At 47.7% G+C, this 20585-nt stretch overlaps 1 protein-coding gene across 1 annotated transcript in view; it reads right to left on the reverse strand.

Moving 5' to 3' along the window:
• Window positions 1-9333: 9333 nt before the first annotated feature.
• The window catches only part of LOC115332280 (putative acyl-CoA synthetase YngI), a 257512-nt gene continuing 246260 nt past the window's right edge, over window positions 9334-20585 (reverse strand). The window contains exon 16 of the mRNA XM_040220250.2: window positions 9334-9453. Within this exon, the coding sequence (XP_040076184.2) occupies window positions 9334-9453 (120 nt within the window). The remainder of the gene's footprint in view (window positions 9454-20585) is intronic.

Genomic DNA, 20585 nt, shown 5'->3' on the forward strand with positions numbered 1-20585 from the left:
AAGTGACTTTCTTTTTTTTTTACAGACATCCAGGCTACAACTTGAACAAACAAGTATACTGGCATATCGCGACAGTTCCCAACCGGAATTGATTTTAATATTGGCTTCAGAATAAGCAACCGTGCATAAGACGAGGGTGTTCGAAGTAGCAACGGACCAGGAAGCACATAGACGACCGGCCCATCTTTGAACATCGCCCGGTAGTCGTCTGTTTTTATGCGGCACTGCTCTAAAACGGTTTTTGTGCGAGAGCGGCCGTTCAGTCGACCTGCAATCGACCTATGGATGGCCATGTAGTGTCCGATGACCAGCCTTGCTCTGGCTGATCAACATCCGGTTGCTGGGCATCCATTGAATGGTATTGTTCGGCCAATGCGTTTGGTTTAGCCGTTGCCGGAGTTCGGCTGTTTAACCTAGTCGGCAATGAAGCCGTTCTGTACTAGCCAGGTACAGTCCGTTTTACTGTGGCTAATCTGAGGCAATAAAGCTTTAGACAAAGTCAATTTGTTTAATTCTAGCAAGCGCCAGTACACTCGTTCGTGGCCTCTGGGTGTTTTGTCGTTGTCAGAGTGAGGTAATTAAGTTTCGGCATCAGCAATGCTGCTCTATTGTAGTCAGAACAGCAATGAGTCATAGCAACTGACAGTTATTCGAGAGTTCACAAAGACGTGAATTTAAGAAAATACTGCATTGTTAACTGTATGTAGGTACTTCATTCTTTTAGTCCACACTCCCCTACATTGTCTGGCGTGGTCGCCGGTTTGCACGTCCTCCATCACGGTCAGCGATAAGTGGATCCAGTTCTTGGCGACGACGGTTACAGTCAAGCGATCGGCCTCAGCGTGCTCATGCTTCAGTGCTGCCGAAAAGAGATTAACAGATGATATTATTTATTATTATTATTTATCAATACTGTAGGTCATTGAAGACCCATACAGAAGTGGACATTAGTACAAACAAGAAGCACTACAGCGGTATAAGACATTCGATAAAAAAAAGACACAAAAAGAAAAACGTATAGGCGGAATGTTATGCTAGAGCATAGAAGTGAGAGTCTCGGCAAAAGACTGCGCTGATGTACTATTTACGATTTCTTCTGGTAACTTATTTCAATCATCAATAACGCGGGGGAAAAAGGAATATTTATACGTGTTGTTTTTGGCTGAATACGGCCTGATCGTCTTGTTATGGTTGGTTCGCTTTGAGTGCACAAAGGGGGCCTTGAGGTATTTTTCTTGTTCTATATTTATTTGTTGTTGGTACAGTGCGTACAAAAACTTTAGGCTAGCAATTTTAGAGCGCAGCTCTTAGGGGCCCGTTTCCGGCTTGAGCGGCGTCGCCGTCGGCGTCGCCGTCGGCGTCGGCGTCGGCGTCGGCGTAACCGCGCGGTGCATCATGGGAAATGTCCCATAATGCACCGCGCGAGCACCCCACCGGGGTCACGTGACCTCGGGGGGGGGCACGTGACCCCCCGAGGTCACGTGACCCCGGTGCATCATGGGAAATGTCCCATAATGCACCGCGCGAGCCCCCCCCGAGGTCACGTGACCCCGGTGCATCATGGGAAATGTCCCATAATGCACCGCGCGAGCCCCCCACCGGGGTCACGTGACCTCGGGGGGGGGGGGGCACGTGACCCCCCGAGGTCACGTGACCCCCCGAAGTCACGTGACTCCCCTGAGGTCACGTGACCCCCGCCGATGTCGCGTGACCCCCAATGACGTCATCGTCACTGATGACGTCACCGGCATCCACATCGTCATCGTCATCATCACTGATGACGTCACCGGCATCCACATCGTCATCGTCATCATCACTGATGACGTCACCAGCATCCACATCGTCATCGTCATCATCACTGATGACGTCACCGGCATCCGCATCGTCATCGTCATCATCACTGATGACGTTACCGACATCCGCATCGTCATCGTCATCATCACTGATGACGTCATCAGTGACGTCACTGATGTCGTCACCGGCATCCACATCGTCATCGTCATCGTCACTGATGACGTCACCGGCATCCGCATCGTCATCGTCATCATCACTGATGACGTCACCGGCATCCGCATCGTCATCGTCATCATCACTGATGGCGTTACCGACATCCGCATCGCCATCGTCATCATCACTGATGACGTCATCAGCGACGTCACTAATGACGTCACCGACATTCGCATCGTCATCGTCATCATCGCTGGTGAAGTCATCAGTGACGTCACTAATGACGTCATCGGTACCCGCATCGTCATCGTCAATGATGACGTCATCAGTGACCTCAGTGATGACATCATCGGCATTGGGGGTCACGTGACCCCCAAGGTCACGTGACCCCCCATTTGGTTAGTTTAACCCCCCCGCCAGTGCCCTTCCCTCCTCCTCCTCAAGAGCTGCGCTCTAATTCGGCGTTACAGGGAGTTGTAAGCAGCTTTCACTTTTAGAGCGCAGCTCTTAGGGACCCGTTCCCGGCTTGAGCGGCGTCGCCGTCGGCGTCGGCGTCGCCGTCGCCGTCGGCGTCGGCGTAACCGCAACCCTCGTAACCCTCGTGAGGGTTACGAGGGTTACGAGGGTTAATCTCATGAGGGTTACCCTCACGAGGATCACGAGGGCCACGAGGGTTACTTACCCTCGTAACCCTCACGAGGGTTACGAGGGTTAGTTACCCTCAAAAGGGTTACCTTCACGAGGGTTACCCTCACGAGGGTTACTTACCCTTGTAACCCTCACGAGGGTTACGAGGGTTAGTAACCCTCGTGAGGGTAACCCTCGTGAAGGTAACCCTTTTGAGGGTTACGAGGGTTAGTAGCCCTCGTGAGGGTAACCTTCACGAGGGTTACCCTCACGAGGGTCACGAGGGTTATGAGAGTGACCCTCACGAGGGTTACTCACCCTCGTAACCCTCACGAGGGTTACGAGGGTTAGTTACCCTCACGAGGGTCACGAGGGTTATGAGAGTTACCCTTACGAGGGTCACGAGAGTTACCCTCACGAGGGTCACGAGAGTTGCCCTCACAAGGGTCACTAGGGTTACCCTCACGAGGGTCACGATGGTTACCCAGGTCGTGACCCCCCTGGGGTCACGTGACCTGGGGATACCCCCCGAGGTCACGTGACCCCCCGTTGACGTCATAGGCACTGATGACGTCGTCAGTGACGTCACTGATGACGTCACCGGCATCCGCATTGTCATCGTCATCATCACTGATGACGTCATTAGTGACGTCACTGATGACGTCACCGGCATCCGCATCGTCATCATCATCACTGATGGCGTCATCAGTGACGCTACTGATGACGTCATCGGTATCGTCACGTGGCCCCAGGTCACGTGACCCCCGACGTCACGTGACGCCCCAAGGTCACGTGACTCCCACAAGGTCACGTGACCCACAAGGTCACGTGACCCCCAAGGTCACGTGACCCCCCCGCCCCCCGAGGTCACTTGACCCACCCCCCAGTACCCTTCCCTCCTCCTCCTCAAGAGCTGCGCTCTAATTCGGCGTTACAGGGAGTTGTAAACGGCTTTCATTTTTTTTCTTCGATCTTTTAGGGTGTCCAACTTTGCGTTCGCAAGCATAGCGGTAACGCTAGCCCTCCATGAGTAATTAGAATAGATGAACCTTACTGCGATATGAATAGATACTATCAAACCCGGATATGAATAGATACTATCAAACAAGCAACTCATGTCTAAGCAGTCTCACACTTGCAGCACATTGAAGGAGGCAAACATATCCATTACATCATGTAAAAAAAACATGGCGTTAGTTTAAAAAAAAGGAATTCAGTTGCTCGTTCAGAAACTATTCGCGATATATTCTCACTAATTTTCGTGTGGTCTGTGTATATGCTACTAAAACAAAAATTAAATGTATATACAGGAAGTTTAAACTAATTCACAAGCATGCTTGTGCAGACAAGTTTGCCCAAAACTTGTGAATATATCTTTGACTAGTGTAGTATCATATTCCAACGTGTGCATTCAACGACGCATAACATTTTTAACAAATAATACAACATTTGTGTTTGTACTGTTTTTAAACAGTAGTTTAACTTGTGTTTACAATCCTACTTAAATTAATGTTAGCTACTCAGCTAATACTTGTACCAGAGCGTGGTGGCCCTTTGGTAATGGCTTCAGTGCAGTGGGAGCAAGAGCAGGTGCATGCAAAGGAGGCAGCTACAAAACGTTTTTTGAGCTTACATGTCGACACAAATGGCCGAAACTCAGTGCAATGTGACATAGTAGTGCGTGCAAAGTGAGTGGTAAAAATAGCGCACTGAGACGAATATTTCTAAAAGCTATAGTAGTTGGTATTTATTAAAGAAACCAGGAAGGGACTTTCTGGCTTTTACTAAATGGTCACGTCATTAAAATTTGAATAAGGAAATGACAGAAGTACATGAAAAAACTCTGAGCCGGCTTTCTTTCTCGTCTCACTAGCAAAACAAATGGTCATACAAGTCAAGATATAGAGCAGGGGCCCACAACTGGGGTTCCGCAAATTCAATTCTAGGGTCCCCCAAGCGCTCGCCTCAACCCTCAAAAACAACAACGACCCCCCTCTTTTTTTGGAAAATAAAATACGTTTTGTTGTACTGCTAGGGGGTGCAAGCTACCGCCAGTTTTAAATGGTACAGTTATTACCATGCATCTATCCGTCCACTCATAATTTTACTTGATGCTTCTAACCTCTTTTATAACAGCAAAGTATGCCCTTTTCACACTCCGATTAGTTGTCTCATTCTTTACCCCCGTCTTTCCTTTCCGCTGCTGGCATGGGGTCCTCCATTGCTTAGGCAGGTCCCCCAGGGGTCCCCGACACATCCATGCCTGAGAACAACTGACATAGGGTTTCAGAGCCGTTCTGCTGCCCACTCTTCTGTACGCTTCCAGAACAAGCTGTACGGTATTCTCACCTCACTGGCACTGCTAACGTTCATTACATGCATACGCCAATGGTAGGAATGTGTATAGAAAATTATTCTCAGGACCATTGTTAGAGTTGATTGATTTTCGGTATATAAACTACAATTTTTAATACATATTGTGTGTTTCTAAGTGATTTAGCCCGTGCATCCAATTTACGATCTGAATTTAATTGAATTATTTACCCACTGCGAAATAATCAAGAGAAAACAGCAAAAAGTTTTGCACAGGGGGTAGGACATAATGCCCCCCTATTTTCACAGGTTCACAGATGACATCTTGTACTCATTTTGTGGCATGATGCTTTCATGTACTAGTTTTATTTAGTTTCACTAAGCAACATCTAAGATAAATTTAAACACAAGGTTGCTGCATGGTCCTTGTTACTCTTTAGTCATTCTCAACTTACTTAAGTCATGCGATGGCGGTGGCGCTTTCTGCACACTTCTCGTCTGCGATCTGATCAAAATTGCAAGGTAGGCCAGGAATTCCTATACTGTTTTCGTAGACACCATTGGGAACCTGTCGTTTTGTCAAAAGTGCTGTTGAACTATAATGACTGGGGTTAGTCTAAAAGAGCTACGAAAAGTGTAAAGATCAGTTTCCTCACGTTTCCTACAACCGGATATATTCTAAAAAATGAACACGTGTCCCTGGACTCTTAATGACTGTGTAGGAGGATTCACTTGGCTACGACTGGATTCAAAAATACTTGTTGTCAAAAGATTTATTAGTTTTATGCCAACACAAATTAGGAAGCACTGTCAAGTAGTTTTTGGCTACTGAGAACTACCGCACCTGCGGTATAGAAATACGTAGTTAAAATGTGCCCATATTGCCTCCATATTGTTTCGCAAAGTTATAAATCCAACTGATGGCCTCCCACTTCAGCCCACCAGTGTCAAATTAACTAGTAAATTAACACTCATAAATAACTTTTTAGAAGAAATAAACACGACAGTTGAACAGAACTTGACACTTGAATCAATGAAGAAGATAAAATAAATCACGCATATAAAATAGCTTATCGAGTAAAGACAATTACTGGCAAATACACTCACATAGCGCCGTGACATACCTGACCACTCCACTCACATCCATCAAAACAAATCTTGGCGAGTAAGGACTTCTCAACGTTTATGTGGTATTCCGCTTTGCACATACTGGAAGAACTTTACTATATCACACAACTCCCACCAATAAGGCAGCCGTATTTTAAGAAAACAAAGGAAGTAGAAATAATTTGGTACACAAAAATAACCAATCGGAACACCCCTCACGGTCATTTAGAATACAAAACACTTAAAATAGCGATGTAAAAAGCCTTTCGTGCCGATCACTGTGAATCACACACCGGGCTCGTCGGAAAGTTCTGGCCCAGAGGTCGGACACGGTCCCAACTATTCGGATCGTGACAAAACGTGCATTTCGTAGGAAGAACACCTGTCTCCGATTGTCAAAAGGTCCTCTCCTTGTCACTCACATGGAAGTGAAGGCGGTCCCACGTGTCTTCGGTCCGTTAAAGTTAATACCTCCCCCCCCAAAAAAAAACAATTGGTAATTAAAATTTTAAGAAAACCGTCGGCCACATCGGCGCTTTTGTTGTGCTCAGAGCACCATTGAAGATACTTAGTTTATGCTTCACAAGCGACGAGGAGAGATAAATTCAAGGAAGAATAAAGCATGAAGGACGGAAAACACAAAACATATTGCTCGTTTTTTTTTTCTTATTTAAATTTATCACCAACTTGCATAACTAAATTGTAAATAGGAGAGCATGCCCACACAAATAAAACATACACACAAAGATGCAGATGCGACACATCGGTAGTCTAAAATACCAACGACATGTTGGCGATAATACGGATGCATATTGATTGTCCACGTGCAGAGTTTCTATGCGCGCTTCAGCCAGCATTGTTCCATGTCTTAACCTAATATGTTAGGAATCTACGAATCATGGTATAATTACATTACACACGCTCAAATACACAATTACTGTGCCTTAATTAAAAGCAGAATGCTACTTCGTCACGATGAGGACCCGGCTCATCTGATCTGGGGAGACGCGCCATGGACTTCTGAAACTGGCCTTTTAAAGGCAGGGCGAAAATGCGGGCTGCTAGTCGTGGGGCATTTGACATGGGAGTGTGACCTCGTGTGCTTTCGTGCACCACCCGATCTCACATAGGGGATCAGCTTGCTGTAATACGGTTTCCTTCGAGGAACTTGGCAGTCCACTGTGATGGGTGCTCGTGCGATCCTTTGCTGGATACAACACAAATTCCGGGCAAAAATAAGTCCAAAAGAGAAAAGAAACTTTTTTGAGGCGTTAAAAGTTAGCGTAAAGGAGGATGGCACCTACATCAGTGCGTCGTCAATCGTTTCACCAAATAAGGAATTTAGATTAATTTAGGGTGAGGCATAATAAAGTGCATATATATATTTGTGATTTACAAAAATTATTCAGTTGCCAGTAGAGCTCCGTGTGTCCACTCTTTCTTCCTTGTGCTCGATTTTTGGCCCCTCAAAGAATAGGCTTCTTGCACATTACCTCACTTCCGGTGAGACTCGACATTGAAACCAACATTGTCGTATGTTATCAGTGCCTTGAATCTATATTGGAGGCATTCAGTGTCTTACTGTGGCACCCGTAGTGCCGTAGAGGTATAGAGCCGACTGGGTATAACTGCATCTCTGATTATGTTATTGTTCTAGTCAATGAAAAAGAGGTTCCCCACCTGACACCCAGTGCAGTCCACAAACCCTTAGTTGGGATACGAAGCTTCTCTATCGACATCATAAATTTAATATAATAACCTAAAGCGAAAGGTCTCATCCATTTCGACGCGTGGAAACGGCGGAGCATAGACACGGGATCGGCGGTCCCAGGTGGCAATCCCGATATGCCAATTAATGCGGAGGGCAAGTTCGTCTGCCTCCTGCGCAGGGGGTAGCGGTGACGTCAGAACGCCGAGCCCTGATTGGCTGATCGCGACACCCTATCTGAGCGTCATCTGCTTCTTTGCAACGTCGTCTGCTCGCAACGTCGTCTGCGCCTGCCTTACCTTTCCTGCGACTTTCGGAAGTGAAGGTCTTAACGAGCGAGCTCGACTTCGCCTTTAAGAGAGTTGTTTTTGTCGAACAACTAGCAGACACGCATCAAGGAGAGAAGTCAAAGGACTCACTGGCGAGGTGCCCGAGGCGCCGAGGTTTGTTTGCAAAGAACCGAGAGGAGGGTGGCGAATGTCCGCAAGTTCTCTCCCAAATACTTTTTCCCTCCCTCGTGTGCGGCGGTGAAAAAGCGGTGGATCTCCGACAGACGCCGGAAAGGTAAAGCAGCTATGGCTTTCACTAGCAGACGTAAAGCAGACGACGTTAACTGCGCCAACGGCACCAACCCGCCGACGCCGTTAAAGAGTGAGGAGTCTAGCCGCACACGAAACGAGAGAAAAAGTATTTGGGAGGGAACTTGAGGACACTAACCACCCTCACTCTCGGTTCTTAACAAACAAACCTCGGCGCCTCGGGACACCTCGCCAGTGAGTCCTTTGACTTCTCTTCTTGATGCGTGTCTGCTAGTTGTTAAACAAAAACAACGTACCGCTGGAGTTATTTCGTCTGCCCTCTCTGAAAGGCGAAGTCGAGCTCGCTTGTAAAGACCCGCAGCTTCGAAAGTCGCAGAAAAGGTAAGACAGACGCAGACGACGCTGCGAGCAGACGTCGGTGCAAAGGAGCAGACGACGCTCACATAGGGGGTCGCGATCAGCCAATCGGGGCTCGGCGTTCTAACGTCACCGCTACCCCCTGCGCAGGAAGCAGACGAACTTGCCCTCCGCATATGCACAAAGAAGCAGCAAGCCTCAACTTTATGTAACAGGGGCAGACGCTGCTTGTACCTGCAGCCTTCTCTTCAACGCTAAAAAATATTTTGCAGCTGCCAAAGTCTTGGGTTAAATCGTCATCAATATATGTGACTGATTTCTTCAAAAACAAATGAAAAACCAAAAAGATTATGGGGACAAAAAATTGGCAAGGTAGCCATAACAAAAATAAAATATACCAGAGTTGCTAACACGTGCCTAAGTCCGGCGTCCCACAGGTGACACCAATTCCGTGAATAGTGCCCGGTTGTTATAAAATTTACTGAAGAGACTAAATTAAAATTAAAGTTAAGTTTTCATTGTCTTATTTATATGTTACTCACCCCAGGATCTTTCAGAAATCGGCTTGCAATTGTCAAATGTTTCCTAAAGCAGTGCTTTCGGTCGATGGTGTATTTCTTGCCATAAGACACCGCTTTCACCTGAGTTAATATCACGCGACAGTCGTGTTAATGTCGTTTGCTAAGAAGGCATTATTGTTGCAATGTGTTTGTTTAATATATTGCGCAGTATCCTTTACAGGTTGAGGAGTCGCACCGTCTCCTCTCGCATTTTGAGCTTCTGAATCTTCCCGTTCGGTGTCTTCGGGAAGAAATCCACGAACATCACGTGTTCCGGAGCCTTGAACCAGGGCAGCTGTAATTAAAAAGTTCATTTTCATTGCGTATACACTGAACAAGGAAAACCTAAAAATAATAATATTTGCTGTCTTATCATTATGCCGTGGCACGGGAATTGTGCATCTATTTTCAATGTCCTTGAGTAATTATTGATGTTGGCCATTGCCCAGCTTCTAGTGACTGAGATCTTCCGCGTGATTTATTTACGTCTAACCTGACGCTGGAAGGGTAAAATATAGGCCCCAAAAAATTTCGAAATGCCCAGAACACATTGGAGATCGCGCCCCGGAAGGAGGGTGTAGCATTGCCTACCACAGAATAATAATCTTAAGCGTAATTCCTCTAAGGTGTACCTGCTTTGAGAAACAGCGCTTGGCTGGTTTGAGAACAAGTTTATGTACGCGGTTTGTTTTTTTTTTAGCTTGGATTGGTTATGGGGCAAGTCGTCATGAGCGCTGGAGACCTGCTGGCGCTGGAGATCAAGGAACAAGGGAGCTGGAGATCTGCTGGATACTGAATGATCCTCGCCACAGGTACGACACAGCAGCGTGGATCAGCATTATAGTCGCGTGTGGTCTGGTCATCATCTAAGAATAAGCGTCAAGGTGCAACGAGAAAACAGTTTAGCGTAAGTGACCAAGGACAGAAAATCTAATGCTCCTGAATAACAAAGGTGGCGACATCTTCTCCCCCCTGCTCTGACGCCCGCACCTTTTATCTTTATGTTTTGCTTTTTTACACACGCGGGTCGACTGCAGCGCCGCCTGGTTCGGCTTAAAATTGCAGACGGCCTTCCTATACTTGACTCAGAGTGCAGTCAAAGGCCCTGAAAGACACGCGAACGAAAATACATGCACCCAGGCTAAAAGCACACTGTCACGGTCTACCAGCCTCGAAGGATTTGCTCAAAGAAAGGTGACGAAAGCTGCGAGGTTGCACAGTCGGCGTTATTTTCTTGGCGACATGAGTTCATAGCATGTACTGCACTCCGACAGCATAGCATAGGCATACCTTTTCTTCCTTCCTCCGACTCGCACGCCTTTTGTCTTTATGTTTTGTTTTTTTACACCCGCGCGTTAATGGTAGCACCGCCTAGTTTGGCCCAAGATAGCAGGCGGTATTCTTCAAAGGATGTCGCTACTTTTCGGTATAAAGGGGCTTTAGAAAAATCGGGACACGCTGCGCTATTGTTCCTGAGCGCGCACCGAGCGAGAGAGTCACGCATGTTTTCTATTGAAAGAGAGGGCGGCCGGCAAAAGCAGCCCATCCTAAAGCCCCTGCATTATGGAAGCTATCTTATCCCTCACTTTTCGGGCGAGCGGTGCGCCAACGTGATAACCAACGAGTAGAGGGGCTTAGAGTGATAAACCGGAACTTCGGAAGTGGCACCCCCCGGTTGCCGCCATGTTGTACGCAAATGTAACCACTCGTCACGTGACCTCCCAAGAGCCGTGACGTCACAGCTAAGGTGGCAGCGCCCAGAGCTGGTGGATGCGAGTTGCTTCGGTGCGCGGTAGCCATGATGTGCAGCTGCTTTCCAACAACTTCGCGCTTCTTCGTGCTCGCTTACGCGGGTATGATGTGAAAATATGAAGGAATAAGACTTTATATCCTTTTTGCACAAGATCGCTCTGGATCATCTGATATTAACACCCATGAGACAGTATCAGCCGTATCGCCGTACCGATGCTCGGATTCCGGAATGTGTTCGAGGATCGATAGAGCTTTGAGTGCTTTTAGCATAAAATTTTCGCATTCTCTTAGCTTTGTTTGAACGTTGAAATGTCTGAAAATCGACGCGAAATGTATGCGTCGGATGAAGGGTCTAGAGCAATTTGTTTCAGCCCTAGGTAACTGCATAATCACAGAAACTTTTAGCGAAGAAGCTCCTGCGATCTTTACGCTTTGCAATTATCAACAACTTTACGATAAAACTTCAGGCATACAATATTCGCATTTTTCTAGCTTCTTTTGAACGTTGGAATGTCCGATAACCGAAGCTAAAGGTATACGTCGCGTTAGGGCCTAGGGGAAGTTGTTTCAGCCCTGCGTCACCGAATAACCACCGCAACTTTTAGCGATGAAGCTCCTGCGATATTTTACCTTTTGCGCTAATCGACGATTCTACATTCGATCGCTTTTCTTCCTTTTTTTTTGTGAGTGCGAAGTGCACACTTACTTTTAGCTACGAGGATGACGTTTTATTGAGTGTGGGGATGAATAAATCGTTGCAGGCACCTGCTTCAAATCTATTCGACTTGCTATAAGAACAACTGTTTTGGTTTGGTGTACGAATAGATTAACTGCACAGTTTTTTTCTTTCGTAGGATTTATTGCAGCAATACTTTTTTCATCAAAAGTGCATTGTATTAATTGTATTAGTCGGTTAATTATTTACTTGTTTTAATTACCTACATAAGATAATCCATATTTGTGTTAATCCCTTGCTTGAAGAGCAGTCTTGTTTAAAAATGATGACTACCGTTCCTTTCGCTCTCTTCATCAGACTTTTTTCAAAAGTGTGGGCTACCTATACGTCGTATCACCGTAGCCGTAGGTTGGAAAAGGAAAATACAATCGGCCGCAGTTCCCTCGAGCCAATCAGAGAGACGGAGCGACGGTGTGTAACAAATCTGTGCACACGAGCACTCTGATCAGGCATGTAGCCACGGGGGGAGGGGTAGTCTTGGTGCCCGCCCCCCCCCCCCCCCCGAAATCCTCCATTTTGGTGGGACCTAAACTCCCCCCTCCCCCTCATACAGCATTTTGTCATGGGCGCCCCCCCCCCCCCCCCCCTGGAAACAAAATCCTGGCTACGTGCCTGACTCTGATGATCAGTTGTCATGTGCCTCTCTCCAACGTGAACATTGCCGTTTGCCAAATTGTGATGAAACGAATTACGGAAGGTACTACTCTAATTACCCCAGGCCTTCATACTTTGGCCATTTCTTCGACAAAAATGTTATGTCCGCCATCACTGTAAACTCGGCTCAGCGCCCATTGGACTCGAATGCTGTATTAGCGTTCGACGAGAACTGGGGCCCATTCGTGTGCTTTATACAAAAAAAATGGCGACAGTTGTGTTGCTTGATGGGGTTCTGCAAAGGGTCTATTGTGTCATACGTATAGGAAGTGTCCTGCTATATAGCAGTGCACCAACAGATACTATTAAACTATATGCTCAGAGGTGTGTTTGTTTTTGCATTTAAGGAGTTACAGCAATGTGCTTTAATATCATTATCATGAGTGTAATTTTAAGCATTCTCTCTGCATAGCCTAGAAAGGCCCCCGGAGGGGGTAAATTAATAAATATCATTTTCACGTCACTGGAGTTTGTTCTCGGATGCACCACGTGGGCAGGAGAGGTGGAACGATTGCAACCCCATGCAATAAGCCTGCCAGTCTGGTATGTCCCATTAATTATGATTGAAGGATCAGAGATGCGAGTGTCCTCAAAAGGACCTGCGCGTGCAGTGAGCACAATTCTTGGTGTATAGACTCTACAGGCGTAAAGGCAAGTGGAAATATGGTTAGTGTATCAAATATGTTTATTCACAGTTGATTACATAATTATTGATTATTAGGTAAATGGTTCCATAACGAGTTAGTTCTGTGACAGTCTCGTGTCAGGCGTTCAGTTGTAGTACCTGTGGACCTTGTTGTCGGATGACGCTCCTGGCACGTCAGTGTTCAGTATGGTCGAGTGGTAACTTTGATTGACTGATGCCATCTTGCAATCATACGTCATGTGCTGCCGCTGACATCTAATGCACTGAAGCTGCAGGGCTGGCTCCTAATTCGCAAATTTTTCTGGTAGTTTTCTGCGTCAATGCAGCAAGCTCGGGCATATATTGCTTACGTGGCTGTGTCTTTTGCTGTACCTTTGACTGGATGGCTGGCAACAATGTTTGTTGGCTATCCAAACCATTTCACTTCCATTTCGTAATAACGATTTCTTCTGCATCCCGCGACCACTGAAACTTGTGTAAGTCTCGTGTGGCAAAGTGAAGTCGGGTGATGCTTGGTGTCCACTTTTGAGAACACCCAACTATTTGATTTATTCAAGTTACTCAGCGGCATTCTCCCTCAAAGTTGGAAATTGTGTGCTTCGTGGAGTGGACACAGATAATTGGTGTCAGCAAAATATTAGGTATTATCCTTGGACGACAACCAACACCAAATCAGCTATCATTGAATTGCCGCTCCCCTGCTTTGTTGTGTTTACCTCTCGTTGAGGTGATGGACATCACGAGCTTCGGGGTAATGTCGGCATCGGAGACAAAGGCCGCCGAAGTTATTCCTCAATGTCCCGTGGTCGCTCCTCAAGACGTGGTCGAGGGTGGTTCGGCAGAAACCCTCGCAGGCCAATTCATTGGTACGGGCAGCTCTGGTAGAAATGGTCGGCCTTATGCAGTGGTAGCAAAGTGGTTTTCGGTCGGCCATTCGCTACACCTACGCTTTCCATGGTGTACTTTGTTGACGCAGACCTACACACGACGTCGGGAATGCTTCGACGTTGTTGGGAGTCTCATTGAATTGACATTGAATACTAAGCGGCAGCCGGTGGCGGTCGTCGTGCCATTGTGGCGTAAGTTGTCCTCCGTTCGTCAGATGTCGCTTTGCTCGTATAAGTGTCGGTTGAAATACCTCTCAAACTTGTTCCGAAACAATCTCGGCAATCAAAATAAAAGCCGGGCAACTGATGGCAGGATGTAGCTTCCTGATCTCCTCCCAGAGAACGTCGTCGATGATGTCGCGAATGCCTGGGAGGCTGGCGTCAAAGTAGCAGCTGGACAACGCGAGTGTCGCGACTTCGAGAAGTTATTGATTGTGACAGGCTCGGGCATGCAGTGCACGTTGTCTCGGTAATATGAACCCTTCGACTGTTGTCGCGGGGTTCCGGACAAGGCTGCCGAAGGTGTCCTTCCCATGAGCGACATAGGATTCTTAGGTTCTTGTCTTCTGTAGCATCAGGGGTGCTCGATCAGGCGCAAAACATCCTACACAAATGCGGTGACGCTCTCGTTGGGGCAGTGTCCTGGACAGAATTGGGAATGCGGCTCTCTCTCGTTGATGTTGGCTGACGAACGTGCGCTTCAGCTCGATCTTGCAAACTTCCCACGACGCTAAGGAGGATTCATGGTTCTCAGACCAGTGCCTGGCAGTTTCTTTCACGAGAAGTATAGGTTCTGCAGGAGCGGGTTGTCTGTCCACCGAATGTGGCGGGCGACACGGTCTTATTGTTCAATCCAGTCCTCGACGTCTTCATACACATTGCGTGGAAAAGCGTCGGAGTGTGACGTGCGACGGGCATGCAAACAATGGTAGGAGCGGACGCGGTTTGCTGCTACAGGTTTGTCATTGCTGGCTTCGTCAGCTTCGGTTTTTCTGGCAGGCGACCGAATTTCGTTGGGTCTTCCTAATAGCAGCAACTGGCCCGGAATTCAGGTTCTTTGTGGTGTATTTGCGAGGATCGTTCTTGTGGTACTCGCTCGTCTTGCGGTTTTTCTGCCGGGCTCGGGATAGGACTTTGTTCGCGGCTCGCCGGGAATTTAAGACGCGGGATAGTCCGCCACCCGTGTTCGTTATAGGGCAAATCGGCTGAGGAGCCGCCAGGGTGCACGTAGAATAAAGGGCTAAAAGTAAAGTACCCAGCACCTCCACCAGAACATACGATGACAGCCGAGCACGGCCTGGAACTTTCCAGAATAGTGAATATTGATAGAAGATAGGACTGGGACAAGGATCCGTGACAATATAAAAAAGCTGACAGAAGAGAGTCTATCCTGAACACTAAAAATGAAAGCCGTTTACAACTCCCTGTAACGCCGAATTAGAGCGCAGCTCTTGAGGAGGAGGAGGGAAGGGTACTGGGGGGGGGGGGGGTCAAGTGACCTCGGGGGGCGGGGGGTCACGTGACCTTGGGGGTCACGTGACCTTGGGGGAGTCACGTGACCTTGGGGCGTCACGTGACGTCGGGGGGGTCACGTGACGATACCGATGACGTCATCAGTAGCGTCACTGATGACGCCATCAGTGATGATGATGACGATGCGGATGCCGGTGACGTCATTAGTGACGTCACTGATGACGTCATCAGTGACGATGACGATGCGGATGCCGGTGACGTCATCAGTGACGTCACTGATGACGTCATCAGTGGCTATGACGTCAACGGGGGGTCACGTGACCTCGGGGGGTATCCCCAGGTCACGTGACCCCCGGGGGGGGTCACTTGACCTGGGTAACCATCGTGACCCTCGTGAGGGTAACCCTAGTAACCCTTGTGAGGGCAACTCTCGTGACCCTCGTGAGGGTAACTCTCATGACCCTCGTGAGGGTAACTCTCGTGACCCTCGTGAGGTTAACTCTCATAACCCTCGTGACCCTCGTGAGGGTAACCCTCGTGAAGGTTACCCTCACGAGGGTTACTAACCCTCGTAACCCGCGTGAGGGTTACGAGGGTAAGTAACCCTCGTGAGGGTCACGAGGGTTATGAGAGTTACCCTCACGAGGGTAACCTAACCCTCGTAACCCTTTTGAGGGTTACGAGGGTTAGTAACCCTCGTGAAGGTTACCCTCACGAGGGTTACTAACCCTTGTAACCCTCAAAAGGGTTACCTTCACGAGGGTTACCCTCACGAGGGTTACTAACCCTCGTAACCCTCGTGAGGGTTACAAGGGTAAGTAACCCTTGTGAGGGTAACCCTTGTGAAGGTAACCCTTCTGAGGGTAAAAACCCTCGTAACCCTCGTGAGGGTTACGAGGGTAAGTAACCCTCGTAACCCTCACGAGGGTTACGAGGGTTGCGGTTACGCCGACGCCGACGCCGACGCCGACGGCGACGCCGACGCCGACGGCGACGCCGCTCAAGCCGGGAACGGGCCCCTAAGAGCTGCGCTCTAAAAAGCTGCATTCCTTTAGTGGCACTCTGTCCGAATAAATCCTCTCCTTCGGGGTTTGGCGACTTTCGTGGACAAATTGAAGTGAAATGGACGTGGGACCACTTTTCTGGTAATGAGCCACTTCAGACTCGCCGAAAAGCAGCTTGAGCTGGTGAGCTGGGTAGGTAACACGCTCGATGAAATGTCCTCACAGCTTGCAATTCGCGTAACGAGTATGGATGGAACGTTTGTGTTGTCGAAACGTGCGACAGACCAGCGGAATCAATAGGAACTGCAACTCCTGTGCTCCGGGAAAGTGCACGTCTACGCCAGAATCATTTAGGAAGCAGCCTTCGGTTATTTGAACAAACCGGCACCACAATCGCACACTGCCAAGCACGACTCACGCAATTTCCGTAGCTCAACTGTGTATCCAGATACATTGGACACGCTTCGCAGCAGACCTCAAAGATTCCGTTGGTCAACGAGAGCACAGAAAGGTCGCTTTAAAGTCTATTCTAGCGGTATCCGAATCCATCCGAAGTCCGAGCAATGTAGGGCAGATTGTCTCTTCTGTGGCAATATTCCCGTCGGTCACCAGCGAAATGCACACCGTTCGTCCGTATTTTCACGTTATACCTACGTCAGACACCACGCTTAACTCTGAAGTTGCTTTTGACCGGCCTCATATGACGGCTTCCGCGCCTGAAATCATCTCGCCGAGACGAACAACGAACAAAGCATCCTATAAGCTCCGGCCGATGCTCCGGCCCAGCTGTGGCCAGCCGCTGCCTGGGCGCTGCCATCTTTCCTGTGACGTCACGTATTTGGTTTGGTCACGTGACGAGTGGTCAAATTTGCGTACAATGGCACCGGCCTTATGACGGTCACTTTCGACTGCAGACCGGAGCCCCGGTTTATCGCTCTAAGCCCCTCTACCTCATTGGTGATAGCGCACGTGTGCCTGTCTATTTTTATATTTATTTACTCGCGTGTTTTGAGCGGTTAGGAGCCGACGAGCATATCAAACGGCGACCAAAGTGCGAAGTCATTTCGCTCATCATCTTTTTATATAGGTGTGTTCTTGAATTCTAATCAAACCAAACGCATAAGGTGTGCCGTGACGTTGCTGTTTTAGTGTGTCATTGTGCAGGGATTTCACAGATGCCAACATAAGGTAGTCTTCCGAAAGGGGTCTGTTGTCGGTTTTGGTGGAAACAGCGATAAAGGAAAAAAACGCCGCAGACAACGCCGACGCAAAAAAAAAAAGAATAAGAAAATAAACGGGTCACGTGCGGAAACGCTTTGCCGAAAAGTGAGGGATAAGATTGCTTTCCAAATGAAGGTGTTAGAGTGGGCTACTTTTGCCGGCCATCCCCGCTTTGCCAAATTGGGCGTGCCTGGCACTCTCGCCATCGGCGTGTAAAAGAATGATAGCGGAAAGTGTCGCTAGTTTGCCGCTCCGGTCGTCGATGACTTGCGCTAATCGTTTTCTTGTTTCAGCTGTACTACCATAGGTATCGCTCTCTCTTAGATTAGGGTCAAATGGAGTATATCTTTTTTTTGTGTCTCCAAGAGAGATATGTCTGACGGCCGACACCTCGAAGATTCTTGGAAGCGGCATATACCATGGGCGCTTTGAAAACTTGTGTCACGTAAAATTAAGAATGAGTAATCGGCTGGATTGTCAGCAGGGAGCTCTCTCCAACGGGCGAGTCGCTACTTGCACTTGCCTCGGTGCTCAAATTGAGCATGAAGCACATGTCTGAAGCTACGTCTGTGGCACCGGTGAGACAGAAAAAAAGCTCGCCCACATTTTGTGCCTATTTTAAATTATGAAGCAGGGATTAAAGTCACCGTATTTTATTTATAGGGCGTGACCTATGTTATATCCACAGTACGTACTTAGGTACGTATTCGGACTGAAGCTTCTGATTTCGCAAACTTACAGCGAAATCTAAGCTACGTACATTGAAGAGGCGGTAACATTGATAAGCAGCCATGACAAGAACGGCGCTACCGTGCATGCAACATACTTCTCCTGCACGAGCAACGGGGACCTAATACAAAGATTTAGAATGGTGGGCCCAAACGCTTTGCTTACCCTGAGCATCTTGTGGCGTCACACTGCGAATGGCCAGAAATTCTTCGCTTACGCAGCTCCTCTTCGCAAGCTGCTCCGGGTAAACAGAACACTTGGGCCCACTATTCCAAAAATACGTAATTTTCTGCACACATAATCTAACTACCTCGCACGAGCGCATTCAGAAACGAGCTTGAATCGTCAGCAGAGACAGAAGCGGAAATTGTTCAATTTCTAAAAATTGAGGCAGAAACAAACACTGTACTTTCTATATGCCTGCCGATGGCAGGCACGCCTGCCTTTTTATCGCATAAAAGAAAACACAATAGTTTACAAATATTTGACAAAAATTAACGCCGATCACTATTCGGCAAAACTCTAACGCGCTTTTTTCTGCTTGTGCTCGGCCATTAGGACTGATAGTACTCTCACAGTTTCCTTACGCCGGGCCGCTCCTTGGATCTATGCCACCACGTAGTTCGAAGTGCTCTTGGCAACTCTAGAGGCTCACTTCGTCGCCTTTACGAATAACAATGTCAAAGAAAACAAATTTATCACTCGATTGAAAGCTTCAGGAGAAAGCACCTTGCAGTCTCTCTCCGCAATTCGACAACCTCGATCAACTGGTAAGAAGAGACATTAGATAGCCATACTGATCATATTCTCATCGAGCGTGTCTGTTGTCGTTTTACGAGGATGCACTAGATGGTCGTATTGCATCCAGCGCGCAGAATCCAACTTTAGAAGGGGGAGGGGGGGGGGGGGGTCTTTCCCGCTTGCGCGGAAAAGAAACCCCCCCCCTCGCAATTCTCAATTGTACCCTCGCAACAAGTTTTCCTTTTAACGTTCACATGCAAACAATTTAATTCTGCAGAAAGAAGGAGGTCCTGCTAAAACACGCTACAGCACTATGGGTCGCGAGCTGCCAGCTTTTTCGTCAATGTCAAGTAATCTTTGAAATGCTTCAAAGCATACATCGAAAGCGACCACACGCCCATCAACTTCCCATTGAAGTGAACAACAGACGGCTTTCAACACGAGAATGTCGGCACCTGTTTTAATAGCGTAATTGACCAGTGACTTTGGAGACTTCCAAGGAAAAGCTGCACCGCATGCACTTCTCTGGTGGATAACAATATCTTCAGGCGTAAAACGGCGGCACAGATAATTGTACACTAAAACCTACTCACGGCAACCTGCTTCTTTGGGATCTCTTCTTTCCAGGGTGCGTGGCAATTTCGGCCCCGTAGAATCCCAGTTATTTTAAAGGATTACAAGATCTTGGTAGCGATAACATTCCATGAATACGGAGAACAAGAGGACAGAGATCAAGCCCAAATCTCCAAACACATCCATATGACTGGTGCGCGACTGACAAAATCCAACCGCTCTTGGTATCAAATCAGGGACCTCTCCATTTTAAGGGGAGAGCCTTTACCAACTATGCTAACCAGGAGTGAGACGTCAGTAGAGCAGGCGGCGTTAATAGCTGCCACCCCTCTAACACCACCAAAGCTGAACGACCTGCATTTTAAGGTTATAATGATAATGCACTTAATATAAAGGTTCACGTGAGCTGGACAAGAATAAAAATATTAATTCCTGAAAAAGGGGAACGGGGCAGAAAGGACAAATGCGAACCTCCAAACGCAGCTAAGTAACTGATACGAGGTAGAAAGAAAAACATTTTTGGCTCTGGCATTGAACCAGAGACTTTTTCATCTCCAGTGGAGCATTCAACCAACTGAGCTAATCAGGAGCTAGACGTGAGTAGAGAAAAACGGTGCTTAACAACTGGAATCAGTCTAACACCAGCAAGGTTGAACAGCCTGCATTTTAAGGTTATAATAATAACGCACCAAATGCGAAGGTGCAGGCAAGGTGGACAAGAATACTCATAATATTCCGTAGAAAAGGGAAACAAGGGGAACAAAGGGCAAACACAAGTCTCCAAATATAGCTACGTGGCTTGTGAGAGCCACTGCGAAAATGCGCCTGGTCCTGATATCGAACAAGGGACCTCTTCATTGGCAGTGGAGCGCGCTACCAACTGAGCTAACCAGGACTTAGACGACAGCAGAGCAAACGGGTTCTAACAGCTGCCAGCAGTCTAACAGCAACAACAATGAACAACCTCCATTTTAAGGTTATAATGATAAAGCAATTAATGCAAAGGTGCAA

Source organism: Ixodes scapularis, unplaced genomic scaffold (assembly GCF_016920785.2).
Source record: "Ixodes scapularis isolate PalLabHiFi unplaced genomic scaffold, ASM1692078v2 ptg001212l_1___fragment_1__unscaffolded, whole genome shotgun sequence".
Lineage (NCBI taxonomy): Eukaryota > Metazoa > Arthropoda > Arachnida > Ixodida > Ixodidae > Ixodes > Ixodes scapularis.